The 20,665-nt window shown below is 46.7% G+C and overlaps 1 protein-coding gene across 2 annotated transcripts in view; it reads right to left on the bottom strand.

Moving 5' to 3' along the window:
* LOC132206949 (histone H1-like) overlaps positions 1-20,183 on the bottom strand; it is a 31,279-nt gene extending 11,096 nt beyond the window's left edge. Inside the window, exons 1-4 of one of the 2 annotated variants that reach the window (XM_059642059.1) lie at positions 19,602-20,183; positions 17,477-17,687; positions 10,521-10,628; positions 10,158-10,253 (exon numbers count right to left, since the gene is read on the bottom strand). In XM_059642059.1, the coding sequence (XP_059498042.1) occupies positions 17,550-17,687; positions 19,602-20,183 (720 nt within the window). In that variant the 3' untranslated portion in view covers positions 10,158-10,253; positions 10,521-10,628; positions 17,477-17,549. The remainder of the gene's footprint in view (positions 1-10,157; positions 10,254-10,520; positions 10,629-17,476; positions 17,688-19,601) is intronic. The other variant, XM_059642058.1, reaches the window with a different exon arrangement.
* Between the last annotated feature and the right edge of the window lie 482 nt (positions 20,184-20,665).

Below are 20,665 nucleotides of genomic sequence, written 5' to 3'. Positions count from 1 at the left end.
CACCCTGTCCCAAAGTCACTCTCTCTCTCTCTTTGGATCTTCTGAGTGAACAACAATCCCCATGGGAAGAACAAGACAGGATTAGTTAAAGGAGACAGTATGAACAGCAGATGCTGGAGACAGAATCAATACAGGGTGGGGCTGGAGGAACATAGCGGGTCCAGCAGCATCAGAGAAGCAGGAATGTCAACATTTCAGGTCGACAGCCCCCCACCAGGACTGGGGAGGGTGAAAGGAGCTGGGAAATAAATAGAGGGAGAAGGGGTTGGGCTGGGGAAGGTATGTGGGATCGTGATAGGTGAATGCAGGTAGGGGGCAGTGGGGATTGTGTCAGTGGGAAAGGAGGGATAGATACATGGGAACGAAGATGGACGGATTGTGTCAGGTCAAGGAGGTAGGGATGAGAGGGAGGGTTGGACAGGGGTGGGGAGATTTACAACTAGTGAATTCTACTTTGAGGCCATTGGGCTGCAGAGTCCCGATATGGAATTTGAGGTGTTGTTCCTCCAGTTTGTGTGTGGTGTCACTGTAGTACTGGAGGAGGCCTGAGATGGACATGACACCAGGGGAGTGGGAGGGGGAGTTAAAATGGTTGGCAACCGGAAGGTGTTGTTGATGATAGCGTACAGAGCAGAGATGCTCCATGAATTGGTCACAGAGTCTGCGCTTGGTCTCACTGGTCACATCGGGGGTACGGATACAGTAGACCAGTTTGGAGGATGTACTGGTAAACCCCTGTCAGAGAATGGAAAGTTTGTCTGTGGCCTTGGATAGAGGCGAGAGGGGAGGTGTAGGGGCAGGTGTAGCACCTTCCGCGGTGGGAGGGAAAGGTGTTGGGTGTGTTGGGGTTGGTGGGGAGTGTGGAGTGGACGAGGCGGTCGTGCAGTGAGTGGTCCCTATGAAAGGCAGATGGGGAAATATCTCTTTGGTGGTGGGGTCGGGATTGCAGATTCTGGCAGTGACAGAGGGTGGTGCACTGGTTGTGAATGTTGGTCGGACGGTATGTGAGGGCCAGGGGGATTCTGTCCTTATTTTTGTTGGGGGGAGTGGGTTTGAGGGCAGAATTGTGGAAATGCAAGTGACACATTTAAGGGCATTGTGAATCTTTGGGAGAGATTGCACAGCAAGATCCCAGCGATTCCATTCTCAACAGGACACCGACAATCACTCAGCAACATATCAGTAACAGTTTGAATTTTGACTAGAGTCCTTTCAAAAACGTCACAAACCCCACAAAGTTGCTCAGAAGAACACTCCCTTCCTGCAGCAATGGCATTGCAGCAATTGTGGCAAAGCAAGATCCCACTCTAACAAGATAACAGCTGCCAGCCCAATAGTCTAATTCCTTTATGCTTTGCATGTTAACTGCTTGCTGGAACTGCAGAAACAAACTCAACTCGAATGCCTCTGTCTCTCCCTCCCACTCTCATGCCCTCTTTCTATCTCTCTCTGTTCTCTGTGTGGTGCCTTCACCACACACACACGCACACGCGCACACGCACACACACAGAGGGACAGCTGCTCACTCCCTCGATACAGAGGAAAAACAGGATTTATAAATGAATCTGATGCATTCTTCTCCAGATTTATTCTCAGTGAGGGCTTTATTGTCTCCTCCCCCACCAAGAGCTCTCTATCCCTTTGAGATGTTAATGTCAGGACAGGATCCTTGTTGAATCTCCCACAACATTGGCATGTTAATTCTAGTGCAGAAAGCTTGATCATTCCTTGTTTTCTTTGACTTTTTTTTAAGCTTTGTTACTGTTATCAGTGCAGTTTGAAATGTTGAACATTGATCCCACCGTTGCCTCTAAAATTCTCTGACCCGAAAACCCCCAACATACACAAAAGTGACCAGACGATGGGGACATTTGCTGAGGTCCTCGCTCTGAGGATTTTAATGCTGTCAGTGTGATTCCTAGATATGGCTCTCACTCTCTCTCTCTCTCTCTCTCTCTTTCTGTTTCTGACTTTGTCTTTGTCCATCTCTCTTCCTGTACTGCACTCATTGCAGCCATTTCAAGCCTGAATTTCCAACCTCCCCAGGCAAAAGACCAGGTAATCTGTCTCACTTCAGCATCAGCAATTCCTACTTTCACTGACATGACTGATATTTGATCATCTCAAATGCACCTCTCTCTCTTTCTCATTTTCTCTCCCTCTCTTTCTACTGCCCCTCTCCCTTTTTCAAGTCTCTCTCTCTCTCTCAATGTCAATTTTAAATTTCTCATATTATTATCCTGAAATTACAGCAAGTCTTTAAGAGACAGTTTGACATTTCGGGTTTTAATTCCCTCTTTGGGGAGTCCTGTCTGTCAGACACTCACTGGGGATGGTTGGGGTGAACGAGTTTGTGCCAAATTCCAAGACCTTGGTTTTTTAACCCCAGGCTGCAATCCTGTTTTGAAATGACAGGGCCACAATCTGACAGGACCTAGTGATCCAGAGGCCCCTTTAAAAAAAACCAGGGTCCAACAGACAAAATCAAACTTTGGGGGAATAAAGAGACTAAACTCGTTTAGGCCGCAGGGAGGACAGCCTGTCGAATAGGCCTCAGGACTGTGTGCCCTTCTTAGAGGATGCTCTTGTTCAAAGATTACTTTGCCCCAAACTCTCTGACTCTCTTCAGATCTTCTGAGTGAGTAACAATTCCCTGGGAGAATACAGGCAGGACTAGAAAATCTGGGAGAGATAGCACAACAAGGTCCCAGGGATTTCCTCTCTCAGCAACATTGAAATATTAAACATGTCAGCAGGAAGTGGGGTTTTCAGACCAGACCCTTTTGAAAAATTTACAAAACAAATGAGTTCTCTGATTAGAAGACTCACTGCTTGCTAAGATGGCACGGTAGCAAATGATGCAGAGCAAGATCCCACATGGAACAACCAGATCATTTGATTCCTTTCTCCCCTGCAATGCTGCTTCAGTGTTAATCATTTTCCCTAATGACAGGACCCATCACTACTGCTGATTCTCAATCTCAAATATCTCTCCATCTCTCTCCTCCTGTGGAAAGGGTATTCACATTCCCTCCAGGGAAAAAATAATGAGCAAACTTATGGAGCTGCAGTTTTTCAGTGTTTCAATCCTGGAACAAAGAGAAGAAGAGAACAAAGACCAAATAGTAATGTAGCACAGAAACTGGTCCTTTGGCTTTTACACGTTCCCCCCTTCCCCTTCATATTCAACCTGTGGCCCCCAGTAATTGACATCTCCACCCTGGGAAAAAGCCTCACAGTTTACCACAGTAGTCATGCTATTCACAATCTTACAAAAATCTGTTTATTTAGCCCTCAACCTCCTGCATTCCAGTGAAATCAAACCCAGTCTATCCAACCTTTCTTCATAGCTAAAATACTCGACACGAGGCAACATCCTGGTAAACCCTTTCTGTACCCTCTTAAAAGCATCCACACCCTTCTGGTAGTGTGGTGACCAGAACTGTGTACAATATTCCAAGTGTGGCCTGGTTAAATTTCTCTAAAGCTGCAGCATAACTTGACCTTCGTTATACTCAGTGCCCCATCCAATGAAGGTAAGCATGCCATATACCTTTTTTACAACCTTACCTGCCTGTACTGACACCTTCAGTGATCTGTGGGCCTGCACACCCAGATCTCTGTGCATATCAATATTTTTTTTTTCCTTGATTCATTCACGGGACGAGGGCGTCATTAGCCCATTTATGGCCCATACTTAATTACCCAGAGGGCAGTTAAGAGTCAACCACATTGCTGTGGGTTTGGAGTCACAAGTAGGCAAGACCAGGTGAGGATGGAAATTTCCTTCCCTGAGGGACATGAGTGAACCAGATGGGTTTTTCTGAGAATCGGCAATGGATTCACAGTCATCATTAGATTGTTAATTCCAGATATTTATTGAATATAAATCCCAACATCTGCCGTGGTGATCTGAGTCCCTCAGTGCTGAACACCACTGACTGCAGCACTCCCTCAGTGAAGCATTCCCTCAGCCAGGAGTACTGCAGTAGGGGTGCTGCGCGGAGGGAGTGCAGCACTGAGGGAATGCTGCAGTAGCGGTGCTGCGCTGAGGGAGTGCTGCAGTTAGTGAGGTTCAGCACTGACGGACTCAGCACTGATGGCGGGGTCTCAGCACTCAGGGAATGATGCACTGAGGGGTATCAGCACTGAAGGGAGTGCTGCACAGTGTGGGGTCAGCACTGACAATGGATCAGCCCAGAGGGATGTCAGCACAGATGGAGTGCTGCACTGAGCGAGCGCTGCTCTGAGGTGCGGGTCAACATTGAGGGGATTCTACAGAAAGGGTGCTGCACTGAGGGGATGCTGCTATCGAGGGGCTGGTGGAGTCAGCATTGTGGGGGTGGTCAACACTGAGGGAGGGCAGAACTGAGGGAGGGTCAGCACTGAGGTGGGAGGGCTGAGCACTAAGGGAATGCTGCACTCAGTGGGGTCAGAACTGGGGGCATGTTGCACAGATTGGGGTAGCACTCAGTGGTGGGTCAGCACTGAGGGAGTGCTGTACTGTAGTGGGTCAGCTTTGGGGAGGTCAGCACAGCGGGAGTGCTGCACTGAGGCAGTGTGGCAATGAAGGAAAGCCAATTTTCAGGGAGTACCACACTGTCAGAGCATCAATAATAAGGGTGTGCTATGCTGTAGAAGGGTCAATAATAAAGGAATTCTGCACTGTCAGGGGGTTAATATTAAGGGAGTGCTACAGTTTCAGAAAGTTAATGTTGATGGGGGGGGCAGCATAGCGTGAAGTGGCGATGGCTAAGTGCTAAGTCAAGCGGCGCTACTGAAGGGTCAGGACTGAGAGAAAGCTACCCTCTCAGAGGGTCAGTATTAACAAACAGCTTCACTATCAGGAGGTCAATGTACACAGTGCTCCAGCATTGAGGCTCAATATTAAGTGGCTGCTATAGTGTCAGAGGGTCAATGTTGAGCCTGTGCAGAAGTGTTGCAGAATAAGTACTGAGGGAGTGCTGCATTGTCAGTTTCATCACTGAGTGAGATCCACACTGTCAGGAGGCCAATTTTTAAGGAGTGCTGCACTGTCAGAGGGTCATTACTGAGGGAGTACTGCACTGTCAGAACTGTCAGTCATCACAGAGGACTGCACTGTCAGAGGGTGAATGTTAATGGTACGCTAGACAGAATGGGGACAGCACTGAGGGAGTGCCACACTGAGGGGAGTCATTACTGAGGGAAACTGCCATCTCAGAGGGTCAACAGTTAGAGTGTGCCAGAGGGTCAGTGCTGAGGAATTACAGCACTGAGAGACAGTCAGCACACCCTCAGTCCTGACTCTGACGGTTTAGCTACTGCCTCAGAACTAACCATCTGGCAACAAGGTACCAACTCAGAACTGACCCTCTCTTTGTTTTGACACTTTACACATGAGGGTCTTCCTTTAATCATGAGGACGTTCAGCACTTCCTCAGTACTACTTCTCCCTCAATTCTTATCCCATTACAATGAGGCACTGCATGTATGGCCCTCTGACAAAGTAGCACAGCCTCAGAACTGACCCATTGATAATGAAGCTTTCCTCAGTACTGACCCTCAGAGTCTTGCTCTAACACAGCACTGACACTCCAATCCTGTAGCACTGTCTCAATTCTGACCCCTTTACAAGGAGGCAACATCTCTGTACTGACCCTCTGATAATTATGTGTGCCCACAGAGCTGACACTCTGACAGTGCTGCAAGACCTCAGTCCTGTCCCTCTCATGGTGAGGCATTTATTCAGATCTGACCCTGTTACATTGATCTTCCTCATTGTTGACCCTGTCGTGGTGCAGAATTCACTGACACTTACCCACTCCCAGTGTGGTGTACCTTTAATAATGAATGTCTGACAGTGCAGCATTCTCTCAGTGTTGACCCTCTGACAGTATTTAGGGGAGTGCTGCACTGTCAGAGAGTATGGACTGAGGACGACCTGCACTGTCAGAGGGCAAATATTAATGGAGTGCTCGGGTCAATTTTAATGGAGTTGTGCAGTGTCACAAATTCAATATTAAGAGAGTGCTGCACTGTGAGAGGGCCAATATGAAGTAAATGCTCCAGTCTCAGAGGGTCAATTTGAAGGGGGCATATCTCTCTGACACTGTCTTATTGGAGGGTCAGTACTCACGTAGTGCTGCTCCGTCCAAGTGTTCGTATAAAGGGAGTGACGCACTATCAGATATTCAGGGAGTGCTGAAATGAGGGGGCGTCAGCACTAAGTGGGTGAGCACTGATTGTGTGCTGCAGAGAGTGGGCTCAGCACTGAAGGAGTCCTGCACTGAGAGGCGGGGGGAGTCTGCACTGAGGGAAGCCAGCAATGAGAAAGTGCTGCATGGAGTAGGGTCGCACTGAGCAGGTGCTGCAGTGAGTGGGTGCTGCAGTGAGGGGGGTCAGCACTGATAGAAAGCTGTACTTTTAGGTGTTCAATATTAGTGTGTCCTGCACTGTGAAAGGGTCAATATGAAGGCAGACTGCATTATCAGAGAGGCAATGATGAGCGTATGCTGCACTGCTGAAGTGTTGCATTTGAAGGGGTGTTCCATGGTCAGTGTCAATGGTAAGGGACCGTGGCTTTCTCAGTGTTATTGCCGAGAGAATACCAGGATGTTGGAGGGTTAATACTGTGGCAGAGATGCACTGTCAGAGAATCAATCATCAGAGAGTACGCACTGATGGAGGGTCAGTACTGAGGGAGTGTCTCATAATCAGAGGGTCGGTTGTCTGGCAGTGCTGGAAAAGCTCAGCAGGTCTAGCAGCATCTGTGGAGGCAAAAACAGCATTAATGTTTCCTTCCTCAGAACTGTTCTGAGGAAGCTCCCTGGCAAAAAATGTTAACTCTGTTTTTCTCTGCACAGATGCTGCTGGGCCCGCTGAGCTTTACCAGCAACTTTGTTTTTGTTACTGATTTACAGTATCCACAGTTCTTTTGGGATTTTGTTGTCTGACAGTGCTTGTTTGTTTGTGCACCAATCTCTCAATGTGGATTGAATGAACCGTCTCACGGGACATAACCTCAGTTCATCAACCCCCAGAAAATGGACCTCTCAAAGTCTGCCATATCCTTTGTAGTAATCGTCGCAGCAGCTGCACTCCCTCAGTGTGGTCCCTCTGATAGTGCAGTGCTCCTTTAATATTGGACCTTCCGAAAGCACAGCACGCTCTTAATATTGGCCCTGTGACAGTGCAGCACTCCCTCAGTACTGATCCTCCAACAATGGAGCATTCCCTCAATACTGACCCCCAGTGTAGCACTCCATCAATAGTGACACTGCAGTACACCCTTAATATTACCCCCTATCAGTGTGAAACTCCCTCAGTGATGTCACTCTGACAGTACATCACTCCCTCCGACAGTGTTGCACACCCTGAGCATCAACCCATTGACAGTTTCAGCGTTCCCTTAATATTGACCAACTCACAGTGCAGCACTCCCCGAATGTGAAACCCCTGAAAGTGAAGCACTCCATCAATCTTGGCTATTGACAGTACAGCCAACCTCAGTGCTGACCCTCCGACAGTGCAGCACTCCCTCATTACTCACCCCTGATACTGTAACACGCCTTTAATAATGACGCTCTGACAGTGTCACACTCCCTTAATATCGACCCTTCAACAGTGCAGCACTCCCTCAATGATGACACTGTGGCAACGCAGGATTCCGTCAGTACTGGTTCTGCACGTTAAGATTGACCCTATGACAGTGCAGCATTCCCTGAATAGTGGTCATCCAAGAGAGTGGCAATTCCTCGATGGAGACAGTCTGACAATACAGTTTTCCCTCACTACTGATCTTCTGGCAGTGCAGCATTCTGTCATCACTGACTCCTTGATAGTGCAGGAACATGCTTCTAATTGATCCCACCGCCACCCATCACCACCCGAAGGTACAGGGCAGCACTCCCTCTGTACTGACTCAACATTAATATTGATTTCCTGACGGGCGGTTCCCTTTCATATTCACCCCCTCAAAGAGAAGCGCTCTCTCATGTTTAACCTTCTGACAATGCAGCACTCCTTTAATATTAACCCACTACCAGTGTGGCACTGCCTTACAGCTGATCTTCTGACAGTGCACAGCTCCAACAAAAAAATGCTCCTGGTGTTGCACACACTCAATATTGGCCCTCCAACAGTGCAGCACTCCCTCAATATTGGATTTCTGACAATACTGCACTACTGATCTTTTGACAGTGCCCCTTCATATCATTCTTCTGACGTTATCGCACTTCTTCAGTACTAACTCTCTGTAGGTGCAGCACCTTCTCAGGACTGCTTCTGTGATATTTCAGCATTCCCACATCATTAACCCACTGACAGTGCAGCCCTCCCTTTACATCAACCCTCCAACAGTGCATTATTTCCTTCATATTGGACCTCTCATTGTGTGATACTCCCTCAGTGTCAAACTTGACAATGCAGCACTCACTCAGAAATAACTCTCTGATTGAGCACATCCTCTGGACTAAACCTCTGAAAATGGAGCACTCTCTCATTACAGACCCTGACAGTGCTGCACTGCCTCAGTACTCACTCACCACAAGTGCAGCACTCCATTAATAGTGACCCTCCGACAGCGTGGTACTCCCCTAATATTGGTCCACTGACAGTGCGGCACTCCCTTCATACTGACCTGCTCGTGGTGCAGCACTGCCCTAATATCAAGCCTGCAGCTCTATCAGGGTGAGCAAGTGCCCCATTATCAGCATGTCAATTCTGAGGCAGTGCACAATGCCCTTGAATGTACGGGTCATCATCAATACATAGGTGTCAGATTCTGCGCTGTTGATACGGACATAGATATCAAACTGTACCTGTCAGTTCATGCTGTGTGACAGTGGGAGGGTTATTACCAAGCTGATCCTGTCAGTTTCTGCTATATGGATATGTGAAGTTAGTAATCAAAGTGAACCTGTGAGAATCTGTTTGTGAAAATTGGAGTGTAGTTATCACACTGCACCTCAGAATTTAAAAAAAAACTGTTTACTTGAATGCAGTGAGAAAATTGGACCTGTGAAGTTACACTGTGAAACTGGAGTGTTATTAACAATCTGATCTTCTCTGTTGCTACGATGTGGATACGCAAGTGTAGTTATCATTCAGGTCCTGGTAGTTTGATATGTGAGCATAGATATTAATTTGTACATATCAGTTTTCATAATGTGAATTTGAGAATGTTTTTAGCAAACTATACGTCAATATGTGAGCGTCAATCTGTTTTTGCCTGTTTCTACAGGGTGAATGATTGAGCAGAGGTAGCAACACATGCTTGTCAGTTTCTATTTGTCAATGTGGCTGAACTTTGGCAGCCAGTGACATTCTCTGAGAGGGTGCAATTTGTTATGTGGTAGCTGTTATTAGAATGATTTAATGCAGATTAGATTCAGTTCCTGAGTGTATATTTTGGATGAGTGTTCAGTTTCTCCATCTTCAAAATAAATGGCGTAAACGCCAACAGGCTATGAATGCCAAAATGTGACATTATTGACCTGATCTTCGAGCTGGCTTGTTTTTGTTCACACGTTTTGCCACCATGCCAGGTGACATCATCTGTGGAGCCTCTGATGATGCAACACTATTCTCCTCTGCTTGGAATTTACACTGTCAGGCCTGTTATGCTGAGTACTGCCATCTCAGTTTTCACTTGTATGGGTTTATACATGGGGTCATACGTGGGACCCAATTCTGTGTTTGTGTGGAGAACCATCTAGGAATTCCTGTACGTGTTTGTTAGGCTTAGGCTGCTACGGTTTCTTTATCCAACAAAAACAAAAAGGTGCTGGAAAAGCTCAGCAGGTCTGGCCACATCAGTGAAGGGAAAAACAGATCGCCTTTCAGGTTCAGTGATCTATCCTCGGAACCAGTCACTGCTGAGCTGCAGACTTTGTTTTTTTGTTCCTGATCTAGAGCATCCACAGTTCTTTGGTTTTATTTGGTTACTTTGTCCCATTTCAACTGATGGCCTTCGTTGACTGAATGTATCACATATTCAGACAATAAAGGCCATCAGGTTAATATGGGGACAAAGTAACCATGGTAGCCCAAGTCAAACACAGACACACAGGAATTCCTAGAGGCATGGTTTTCCATCCATTCTTCAATCAACAAGCATATAGAATCGGTCCCCATATATGAAAACTCAGATCAAAACCAGAAATGACAGTACTCACCATAGTGGACCAAAATAGCATAAATTCAACTCAAGCGTGGAATAACATTGACTCATTGGAAGCTCCACTGACGATGCCACTGAGCATGGTGTTGAACTGTATGGAAAAAAAAGCAAGCCAGCTCAACAAGCAAGTCAACATTATCCACTACCCGAGCTGCAGATCTGTGCCAAAAACTTTAAATGCTGAAATTTGTTCAAACTGGGCTGGTGTGCAGTGTGAATGTTGAAAAAAAAACAAAACTTGTATTTCCTCAGTGTTGTTTGAACAAATCTCACTGGAAATTGGCCTCAATGTGTGTCTGACTCAATCTGCTCTGTGACTGTGGAAAGGATGTTCTCTGCTCTGACAGCTGTAACATACCTTCGGTTTGTTAGACGCAGCTTGTCACACTTGGCTTTGTGCCGAGGGAATATTACTCTCTCTTAGTCACTGAAGTATTTGCCTGGAGGAAGACAGAAGAGAGCCCTCCTGTAAATCAACATCAGCCAACTTTGTTAATATTTCATTGATCAATGCAATGTTCAGTTAATAATCATGACAATATTTCATTTCGAGTCAGGAATCTGAACAGAATTAGGTGTTTGATGCCACTGTTGCTCTGAGCTGCTTCTTTGTCTTGTGATTTTTCGTTTTGTTAATTCCATACCAATTGAGTGAATTGCAGACACTAAGTGTCCAGATCCACGAAAGGGACTACACAATGCGAGTGTGTCTATGGATATGAGTTTTTGTTGATCTATTCATGTCTCACACAAGCTGAGCCTTTGTTAAATTACTTATGTATTCACACAGCAGAGACTGACAGGGACCTATGAGATTCTGCCCTGTGTTTATTTGAGAAGTCATCGAACTGTACTTGACTGTGGTTTTCTTCCCCCTTTGTGAATATGAGAATGTCGTTGTCAGTTTTTACCTGATTGTGTGTGATGTGGGAACGTTTGTGTCAGTGTCTGCAAGGTGAGTATACTTATCCATCTGTGCCAGTCGTTTTCTGCTATCTGAATGTAGGAGAGTAGGCTTCAATCTTTGCTTCTCAGTTTCTGCTATGTCAACAAGTGAGCTTGGTTTTTCATCTTTACCTGCAAGTTCCGAGCTTTGAACGTCTGGGTGCAATTGTTAACATAATCCTGAATGTTTCTGCTTGTAAAAATGAAACCACATTCATTCAATCGTACGTGTCATTTTCAGACAAGTGAATATGAAAATCAGACTGATAACTACGTTGTCAGTTTCTGTTCTGTAATTGAGTGTGCTTTTCAGTGTTTAATTAGTTATTAATTTGTATTATTCATTTGTTAATTTATTAACTTAGTTAAATTTATGAATTATTAATTATTTTATTAATAATATAATAATTATTATCCAGTTACTAATTTGTACCAATTTTTCTTGGTTTACAATGTCACTAGAGAGCTGATCTGTACCTGTCAGTTTCTGCTGTGAGTGCATTTATCAAATTGTTCCTGTCAGTTTCTGCTCTGTCAATCTGAGAGTGCAGTTATTAATCTATACCTGTCAGTTTCTGCAAGGTGAATGAGGGGGTTCTGTTATGAACATACACCATCAGATTCTGCTCAGAGAAGTGAGAGCAGTTATCATGCTGTCACCATCAACTTCTGCTCTGTAAATCTGAGTGCAGTTATTCATCTGCACTTGTCAGTTTCACGTTTGTGAATGTGAGTAATGTGTTCTCTCCCCATCTGTTTCTTTTCCTTGAATATCAGTTTAGTTATCATCCTGCCCTTGTGGAGGCTAGGGAACTTGGGGAAATAAATATGGATGTCTTGAAAATAGTCCGCATGACATTAACAGGAGTTGTTAGAGGCAGCAAGAGTAAAAACACAAAGTGGCTAAATCGACAGGACCCAAACAAGTTTTTGTCGATTTTCAGGATATCAGGATTTTGTGGGAAGCTGTGTTGATAATTTGAACAAATGACATTGTTTTCTTGCTTTCTTGTAATATTTTGAGAGAAGGATCATCCCATCCCTGTCACATATTGCAATACGAAGTGTGACTATGGTCATCAAATGTGTACACTCAGTTTCTGTTATGTGAATGTGACAGTGCAGTTATAAATCTCAGTTTCTGCAGTGATAATGAGAGTGTAATTATCAGTCTGTCAGTTTCTGCTATATCCATATGGGTTTAGTTATTATCAGTACATGTCAGTTTCTGTCATATAAATGTGAGAGTGTCATCAGCCTGCCCCTGACAGTTACTGTACTGAAGGTGCGTGACTGTAGTTACCAAGCTGTAGCTCTCCATTACTGCCATGTGAATGAGGGTAGTTGTGCACCTACACCTTGGCTTTCTAATGATCAATGTGTGAGTGTCGTTGTCATTTATATACCTGTTTGGATTTGCTTGTCAATCTGAGTTTAGTTATCGATCTGTACTTGTCAGATTCTGCTGAGAAAATGTATGATTAGTTATCAAACTGTACCTGTCAGTGTAAACAATGTGAAATCGGGAGTTTTATTATTAATCTGTTCCTGTCAGTTTTTGCTGTGTGGATATGATAGATGTGTTATCAAAAGTTCTGTCAGTAACTACCATGTGAGCATCTGAGTCTATTTACCGGTCAGTCCCTGTCCGTTTCGGCTCTGTATCCGAGTGTGCAGTTATTAGTCTGCAACTGGTAGTCTCTGCTACATGACTATTTCAGGGCATTCATCAAACTTTCCCTATCAGGGAAAGAGTGTGCTATGAATGTGCTTAGCAATTTGGACTTGCCAGTTACGGTATAGAAATGTAAATAACAATTTCTCCTTGTCAGTTTCTGCTCTATGTGTTAATGAGTGGAGTTAGAAATCTGTACACATGTTTGTACCACACAAATACAGGTACAGATGTTACTCTTTCTCTGTATGTTTCTGCTACGTGAATATCTAAGCATGGTTACCAATCGGTACATGCCAGCTGCTGCTTTGTGAATCTGTGAATTTAGTTGTCAGTCTATGCCTATCAGTTTCTGCTTTAAGAATGTATGAGTGCAGTTATCAACATGTACCTGTCAGTTATTGCTCCATCTATTTGTTTTGTGCAATGGATTGTGTAGAAGCAAAAGGTTTTGTAACTCCAACAGTGCAGAGTCTAACTGGGAGAAGTTATCAAGGGCTGTTCATCAGGATAACATCAGCTTTTCTGATTGCATAGAAACATAATTCTGTGAGTAATGCTGTGGAATAGACAGATGTGGCATTCCTTTCTTCGAGTCTAAAGGAAAAGGGCAACAAACAAATCAACTGTATTCAGCTGAATGACCACGATATCCCTTCTACAGGGAAGGGTATTGGCTAATTCACTTCATTATTCTCATGAATATTACATAACCCTGCTCTGTGGCGTGACGGTGCACGGCAGCAGCAATACTCTTATGATGTGCTGTGGTGGGGATGAAGAAAGCAAAAGGACTTGTATTTTCTGTCTTACAGTGGAGAAGATTTAAACTTATTGAACATGGTCAAACTCTTTGCCAAAAAATAATTGACAATTACAAGATTTAATTAAGTGGTTCATTCTTCATTACTTTAAATGGTGATTACGTCATTAATGTGAAGAAACAGCATTCTGTTTTCTGGCTTTTTTTGTAATTTCATTTGGAGGGGCAAGTGACACATAGAAAACTGTTTAACCTAGTCGCCAAATTCACTTGCATGCTTCCCCACCGACGCCACCCCGCCCGCGACCCAAAAAGAAATTTTGCAAGCCAGATGGGAAATATGGTTTCTATTCCTGAAGGTGAACATGTTGAGAATCACGTTGTGATGAAGTTGGGGTTGGCAAATCATATACTGCCATGGCACACTTATTGAAATGGAATGCTGGTTGAATGGGATTAGAATTGTCAGGTGCTTGTTTTTGTCTGCTATCAACCTGATGGGCTGAAAGGTCTTTTATTCTGTCCTGTAGACACCTCCTCTGCTTATATAAAAAAGCCGTAAACATTTTGTATGTATCCACTTGTTACCTGTAGTGTGTATGGTTATACATTGTTGTTAGTCTTTGTATGTTACGTGTTGATACAGTGGGCATATTTGGGACTCAATGTGAATCAGTCAGCAGCTTTGTGTGAGTGTCTGCATGTGCTCAGTAGTGATTTCCTATTTGCCAGTAACACTACTTGTCACACGTGGTTGTTTGAACTATGTAACATGTCGTCTTTCTTTGAGGGGGTCACAAGGTGTAGAGTTGGATCAACAAAGCAGGTCAGGCAGCAGAGGAACAGGAAAGCTGACATTTTGGGACTGTTAGAAATCAGGGAAGAGAAAGAGACTCTGCAATAAATAGACAGAAGTGAGGAGATGATGATGAAAGGTGGATAATGACCAGATAGGTGGAGAGAAGATGGACAGGTCAAGGAGGCAGGGCTGGAGCCAGTAAAGGTAAGTGTAGGGAGGGAGTTTGGATGTGGGTTGGTCAGTTGAGGTAAGATGGACTGGTCAGGGAGGTAGGGATAATACTAGTAGGCCAGAAGTGCAGGTGTGGGTTGGTCAGTGAAGTGGGAGGAGTGGATTGGTCAGAGAAAAGATGTACAGGTCAAAGAGGCAGGGACCTGCTGGATGGGTGGGGGGGGGGGGGGGGGGGGGGTAGATTTTGAAGCTTACATTGAGAACATTGGGTTGCAGGGCTCTCAAGCGAAATATGAGGTGCTGTTTGTGCAGCCTTCTAGTGCAACATTGTGGCACTAGAGGCAGCGTGGAATGGATACGATGTCCAAGGAGTGGAAGGGGGTACTGAAGTGGTTCACAACTGGGAGTTGCAGTCATTTGTCAAGATGAGAGCGTAGGTGTTCAACAAGCAGTCTCCAAGCCTCTGTTGGTTTCCCCGATGTAGAGGGGGCAACATCGGGAACAGCGGATAAAATGCACCGCATTAGTGGACATGTAGATGAACATCTGTTTCATGTGTAAGGTTTTCTATGGGGCTTGGGATGGGGATAAGGGAAGAGATGTTGCGGCAGGTTTTGCACTTCCTGCTGTTGCAATGAAAAGTGCCAGGGTGGTGGGGCTAGTGGGAGTGTGGAGTGGACGAGGGAGTCAGAGAGAGCAGTACCTCTGGGAGGCAGATAAGGGTGGGGAGGGGAAAAAAGTGTCCTTGGGAGTGGAGTGAGATTGAAGGTGGCAGAAGTGGTGGAGGTTCATGCCTTGAGTGCAGAGTTTGATGGAGTGATACTTGATGACAAAAGGATACTGTCTTTGTCTTTGAGAGATAATGGGAACTGCAGATGCTGGAGAATCCAAGATAAAAGTGTGAAGCTGGATGAACACAGCAGGCCAAGCAGCATCTCAGGGGCACAAAAGCTAACGTTTCGGGCCTAGGCCCTTCAGAGGGGGATGTGGAATAAATAGGGAGCAAGGGGGAGGCGGTCCAAAGATGGAGAGAAAAGATGATAGGTGGAGAGGAGAGCATAGGTGGGGAGGTAGGGAGGGGATAGGTCAATCCAGGGAAGACGGACAGGTCAAGGAGATGGGATGAGGTGGTAGGTAGGAAATGGAGATGTGGCTTGAGGTGGGAGGAAGGGATGGGTGAGAGGAAGAACAGGTTAGGGAGGCAGAGATAGGTTGGGCTGGTTTTGGGATGCAGTGGGGCAAAGGGGAAGAACTGGGCTGGTTTTGGGATGCGGTGGGAGAAGGGGAGATTTTGAAGCTGGTGGAGTCCACATTGGGAACCCTGCAGCCCAAGGGCGTCAAGAGGAATGAGTTGCTGTTCCTGCAACCTTCAGGTGGCATCATTGTGGAACTGCGGGAGGCCCATGATGGACATGTTGTCTAAAGAATGGGAGGGAGTTAAAACGGTTCACAACTGGGAGGTGCAGTTGTTTGTTGCGAACTGAGCAGACGTGTTCTGCAAGCGGTCCCCAAGCCTCCGCTTGGTTTCCCCAATGTACAGGAGGCCACACTGGGTACAATGGATACAGTATGCCACATTGGCAGATGTGCAGGTGAACCTCTGCTTCATATGGAAGGTCATATTGGGGCCTGGGATCGGGGGTGAGGGAGGTGTGTGGGCAAGTGTGGCACTTCTTGCAGTTGCAGGGCAAGGTGCCAGGTGTGGTGGGGTTGGAGGGGAGTGTGGAGTGAACAAGGGAGTCACGGAGAGAGTGGTCTCTCCGGAAGGCAGACAAGGGTTGGGATGGAAAAAGGTCTTGGGTGGTGGGGTCGGATTGTAGTTGGTGGAAGTGTCGGAGGATGATACGTTGTGTCCGGAGCTAGGAGGATGGTGTGAGAGAATGAGGGGGCGGTTGTGGTGGGGGCGGGGTGTGAGGGATGTGTTGCGGGAAATGCAGGAGACGCGGTCAAGGGCATTCTCGACCATTATGGGGGTAGTTTCGGTCCTTGAAGAACTTGGGCATCTGGGATGTGCGGGAGTGGAATGCCTTATCCTGGGAGCAGATGAGGCAGAGGCAGAGGAAGTGGGAGTAGGGGATGGAATTTTTGCAGGAGGGTGGGTGGGAGGAGGTGTATTCTAGGTAGCTGTGGGAGTCGGTGGGCTTGAAATGAACATCAGTTTCTCGCTGGTTACCTGAGAGGTCCAGGAAGGTGAGGGTTGTGTTGGAGATGGCCCAGGTAAACTTGAAGTTTGGGTGGAAGGTGTTAGCAGAGTGGATGAACTCTGAGCTCCTCATGGGAGCACAAGGCAGCATCGATATAATGGTGGAAGTGGGGTGGGGGTGGGGCCAGTGTAGCTGTAAAAGATGGGCTGGTCCATGTATCCTACAAAGAGACAGGAATAGCTTGGGTCCATGCGGGTACCCATGGTCACCCTCTTTGACTGTAGGGAGTGGGAGTAGTTGAAGGAGAAGATGTGGGTGGTGTCACAGACATAGGTGGGAGTTCCTGGACTTGGGGAGTGGGGTGGGTGGGTGTAGAAAAGGGAGTTGAGATAATTGGAGATAAAAGTTTGGTGGGGCGGGGTCATGCAGAGGCAATGGGTCAACAGGGGCAGACGGGTTTGTGGATTTTGGGAATGAGGCAGAAACAGTTAACATGGCGTTGGGGAAAGATGAGGTTGGAGGCTGTTGGCAGGAGGTAACCTGAGGGGTCGAGGTTGTGGATGGTCTGGGGGATGATGTTTTGGTGATCAGGGCAGGGTCATGATCAAGGGGGTGGTAGGAGGAGTCTCTCTCTATCCAGTTTGAGGCAAAGTACATTTCCTAAATGTAAACTGGATTCAGTTCCTGTTTGAGGACTTTCAACAAAGAGTCACCTGTTAACATTTCAAAGATGTGAATGTTGATGGACTATGAATGATGTTAATTGGAACTAGCGGGATGTCAATTGGCAATGGAAACATTACAAAGAGAAACTTGCCTTTTCTCAGTTGGGATTGGGTGGTTGTTTCCTTGGTCAAGTCTCTGGAAATCGAGCTCAATGTAAGTCTGATTCAATCCGCTCTGACTATGGGAAAGATATTCTCCATTCTGATCACAGGAACGTGCCTACTGTTAGTTGGAAGCAACTGCACACACTCGGCTTTGTACCGAGGAAATATTGCATCAACTGGTTTCTTCAAGTATTTTGCCTGGAGGAAGACAGAAGAGATATCTCTCGTAAATCAACATCAGCCAACTTTGACAATATCAAACAGATTAACATATTCAGGTACCAGTTATTAGGATGTTTCTATTCTTGAACTTCACCTCCCAAAGCAGCAGAACTCCAAAAGCTTATGATTTTTAAATAAGCCTGTTGGACCACAACATTGTGTCATGAGAGTTGTGTCTGTTCTTTAAAAGGCATCAATTTAAACACAAGTCTGACTCAATTCTTACATCGAGCTGCTCCTTGGCTGAGGATTGTGTTTTTAAATATGTAATTCGATACCAAGTGAGTGAGATTCAGAAACTGAGCAATAATTGCACAGCTCCATCTAAGGTGCTACCTGAAGATGCTGCACTGTTGTCACAGCTCATGTTACCAGATCCCAACACACTGTTGAAAGAACAACAGCCGCTATTCCAAATATTTTTCCCGAGACGTATGATCTGTTAACTCCAATCTGCGTCCTTTACAGGTCTTCCACTCCACGTCCAACCGCCCAAACCCCGCTCCCGGCAACTCGCAACGAACAGCGTAAAACAGCTGCCAAACAGTGAATTGTCAGTGTTTACAAGTCTAAAAGCTACAAGACTGACCCCCAGCAGCTTCTTGCCGCTGTGTCTCCCTCAGCAGGCCCACACACAGCCCGAGAAAGGCCTCTCTCTCCCCGCCCCCAGGATGCTCTCTCTCCAAGTTCCGGGACCAGTTCCTGCCCCGCTCGGCCTCTTACCAACAGCCCCCGGTTCTCCCTGAACTGGGCCCGAATCAATGCCGGTCTCGGAGCCCCCCTCTGTGTCCCAGACTCACATCTCGATGCGCTGCCGGAAGGAGCCTGCTGCTCCCTCGCTTCCCTGGGCGCTGGTCTCTCCATTGCGGTCTGTTTCAAACAAACCTCTTCCACTCACTGAGTAAATGCCCCTCAATGGCAGCGCAGGGGGAGGGCCTCACGCATGCGCTCCCCTGGTCATCAAAAAGCAACATTGGGGGCAGGGCCAGCCTCACGCATGCGCTGTTAACCCCATTTTTTTAAAACCGAATTTGCAGGCAGCGCGGACGGGACACGGGATCATTGCCTGATCTGTATGTCCCAGTCAGGAGGGAAGCGCGGGGTTTAATACAGCCCAGGCAAACTGATCAACCGGCTGGGTAACCGTGGTTAATCACTCTTATCAAACCCGCCAATTTAAACAACTTCAAAGCGATTAATTACAGAATCCCTTTTTTTTCGGGGCATTGTTAATTTGTAATTGCAATTGCTGCCTGAAATGCATTTCGCAGGCAAATGGAAGGAATAACCGTTAAAACATCGCCAGAGATCGTAGCATCAAAGTTAGATAAAATATCATTCCTGGAAGGGTTATACTGCAATATGCGACATTAGTGCCTGGGCAGAATTACAATCCGTGGGAGGAAATAACCAGATGCAGTTCCAGTGACTCTCCCGACATGATACCATCCTCATTTTCAGTCTCCGCTCTAGGAAATGTGATATTTGAGTTACTAGAATCAATTCAAGTTTATGCTCTGTCTGCACTCGGAACCGGGACAGGGATAATTTGACTTATAGACGGAGCTGCAGATGCTGGACAATCTGACATAAGGTGTAGAGTTGGATGGACAGAGCGAGCCGAGCAGCATCAGGGGAGCAGGAAGAAGGATCTAGGTCCGAAACGTCAGCTTTCCTGCTCCTCTGATGCTGCTTGGCCTGTTATGTCCAGCCAGCTCTCCACCTTGTTCTCTCAGGGATCATTTGATCCGGGCTCAGCTCTTTCCTGGAGAGATGTGGGTGGCTCTGAGAAGAGCCTTTGGGTTCAGGTGGTGACACGTTACACCGACTGCTTCATTTCTTTGCTGCTTTCTTGGTCACTTTCGCTTTGGCCTTCGCCTTCGTTCTCACCGATTTCGGGTCCGGTTTTGCGGCCTTGGGGCTCTTGGTCTTTTTCACCTTCTTCACGGGAGTCTTTTTCTGAGGCGCTGCTTTCTTCGCCGCTTTCTTTGGCGTTGCTGCCTTCTTGCCGGCCGCTTTCTTTCCTGTTGCTTTCTTGGCTGGGGATTTCTTCGCTGCCACCTTCTTGGCCGTTGTTTTCTTCACGGCTGCGTTCTTGGCGGCTGCTGCGGGTCTCGCCTTCTTTCCCACTTTTGCCTTGACCTGATTCTTTGGGAGTTTGAAGGAGCCGGAGACGCCCTGGCCCTTCACCAGAACCAGGGAGCCTTTCGCCAGGCACCTCTTGGTAGCCATCCTGATCTGTGCATTCTGCTTCTCCACATTGACCCCGCTTCTCTGCAGCGCCTTCTTTATAGCGGCCAGAGACGTCCCCTTCCGATCGCTGTTCTCCCCGACAATCTTCACAATCCGCTCGCCCAAGCCGGGACCGGCTGGTTTTTTCCTGGGGGCCGCCGCCTTCTTCTTCTTGGGAGCCTTGGGTTTGGTGCTGGCGGAGGCTGGAGGAGCCGTTTCGGCGGCTGCACTGTCGCTCATGTCGGGAACTCTGCGCTGAATCTCTCTCTGTCAGACTGAGCTGGGTCAGCAATGAAGCTGCTGGTGGCGGCACTGAGCAACTTAAAGGCAGCGAGCGGACGGCGCGGAGACAACCTGCCCTCAGTTCCCTGCTCCTGCTGCCTCTCTGTGTTTCTCTCTCGGCAGAAACTCTCCAATTCCTCTGCAATTCCGCATCTCCAGAGAGCCAGGTTCGATCGTTCCTGACCATGACACGGGAAGGTTTGCGGCCAAAAAGTTTTCACTCGAATTGACGGCTCCGTTGTCGAGTTACACGCATTTTGCTGTTGCACTGATCGCGCTCTCTGAGCTGAGCGCTGGCATTATCCTCACTTTTGGACTGAAATCTTGAAATCAACAAATACACAGCTTTGAATTCTAGCTTTCGGGTTTAGTGGGGGAGCAGGTGGACAAATGGAATTGAAAATATTTTCGATCTGCACAAGAGAGATTCGGAAATATCA

Source organism: Stegostoma tigrinum, chromosome 44 (genome assembly GCF_030684315.1).
Source record: "Stegostoma tigrinum isolate sSteTig4 chromosome 44, sSteTig4.hap1, whole genome shotgun sequence".
Taxonomy (NCBI): Eukaryota; Metazoa; Chordata; class Chondrichthyes; order Orectolobiformes; family Stegostomatidae; genus Stegostoma; species Stegostoma tigrinum.
This window is presented reverse-complemented; position numbering and strand designations above follow the sequence as displayed.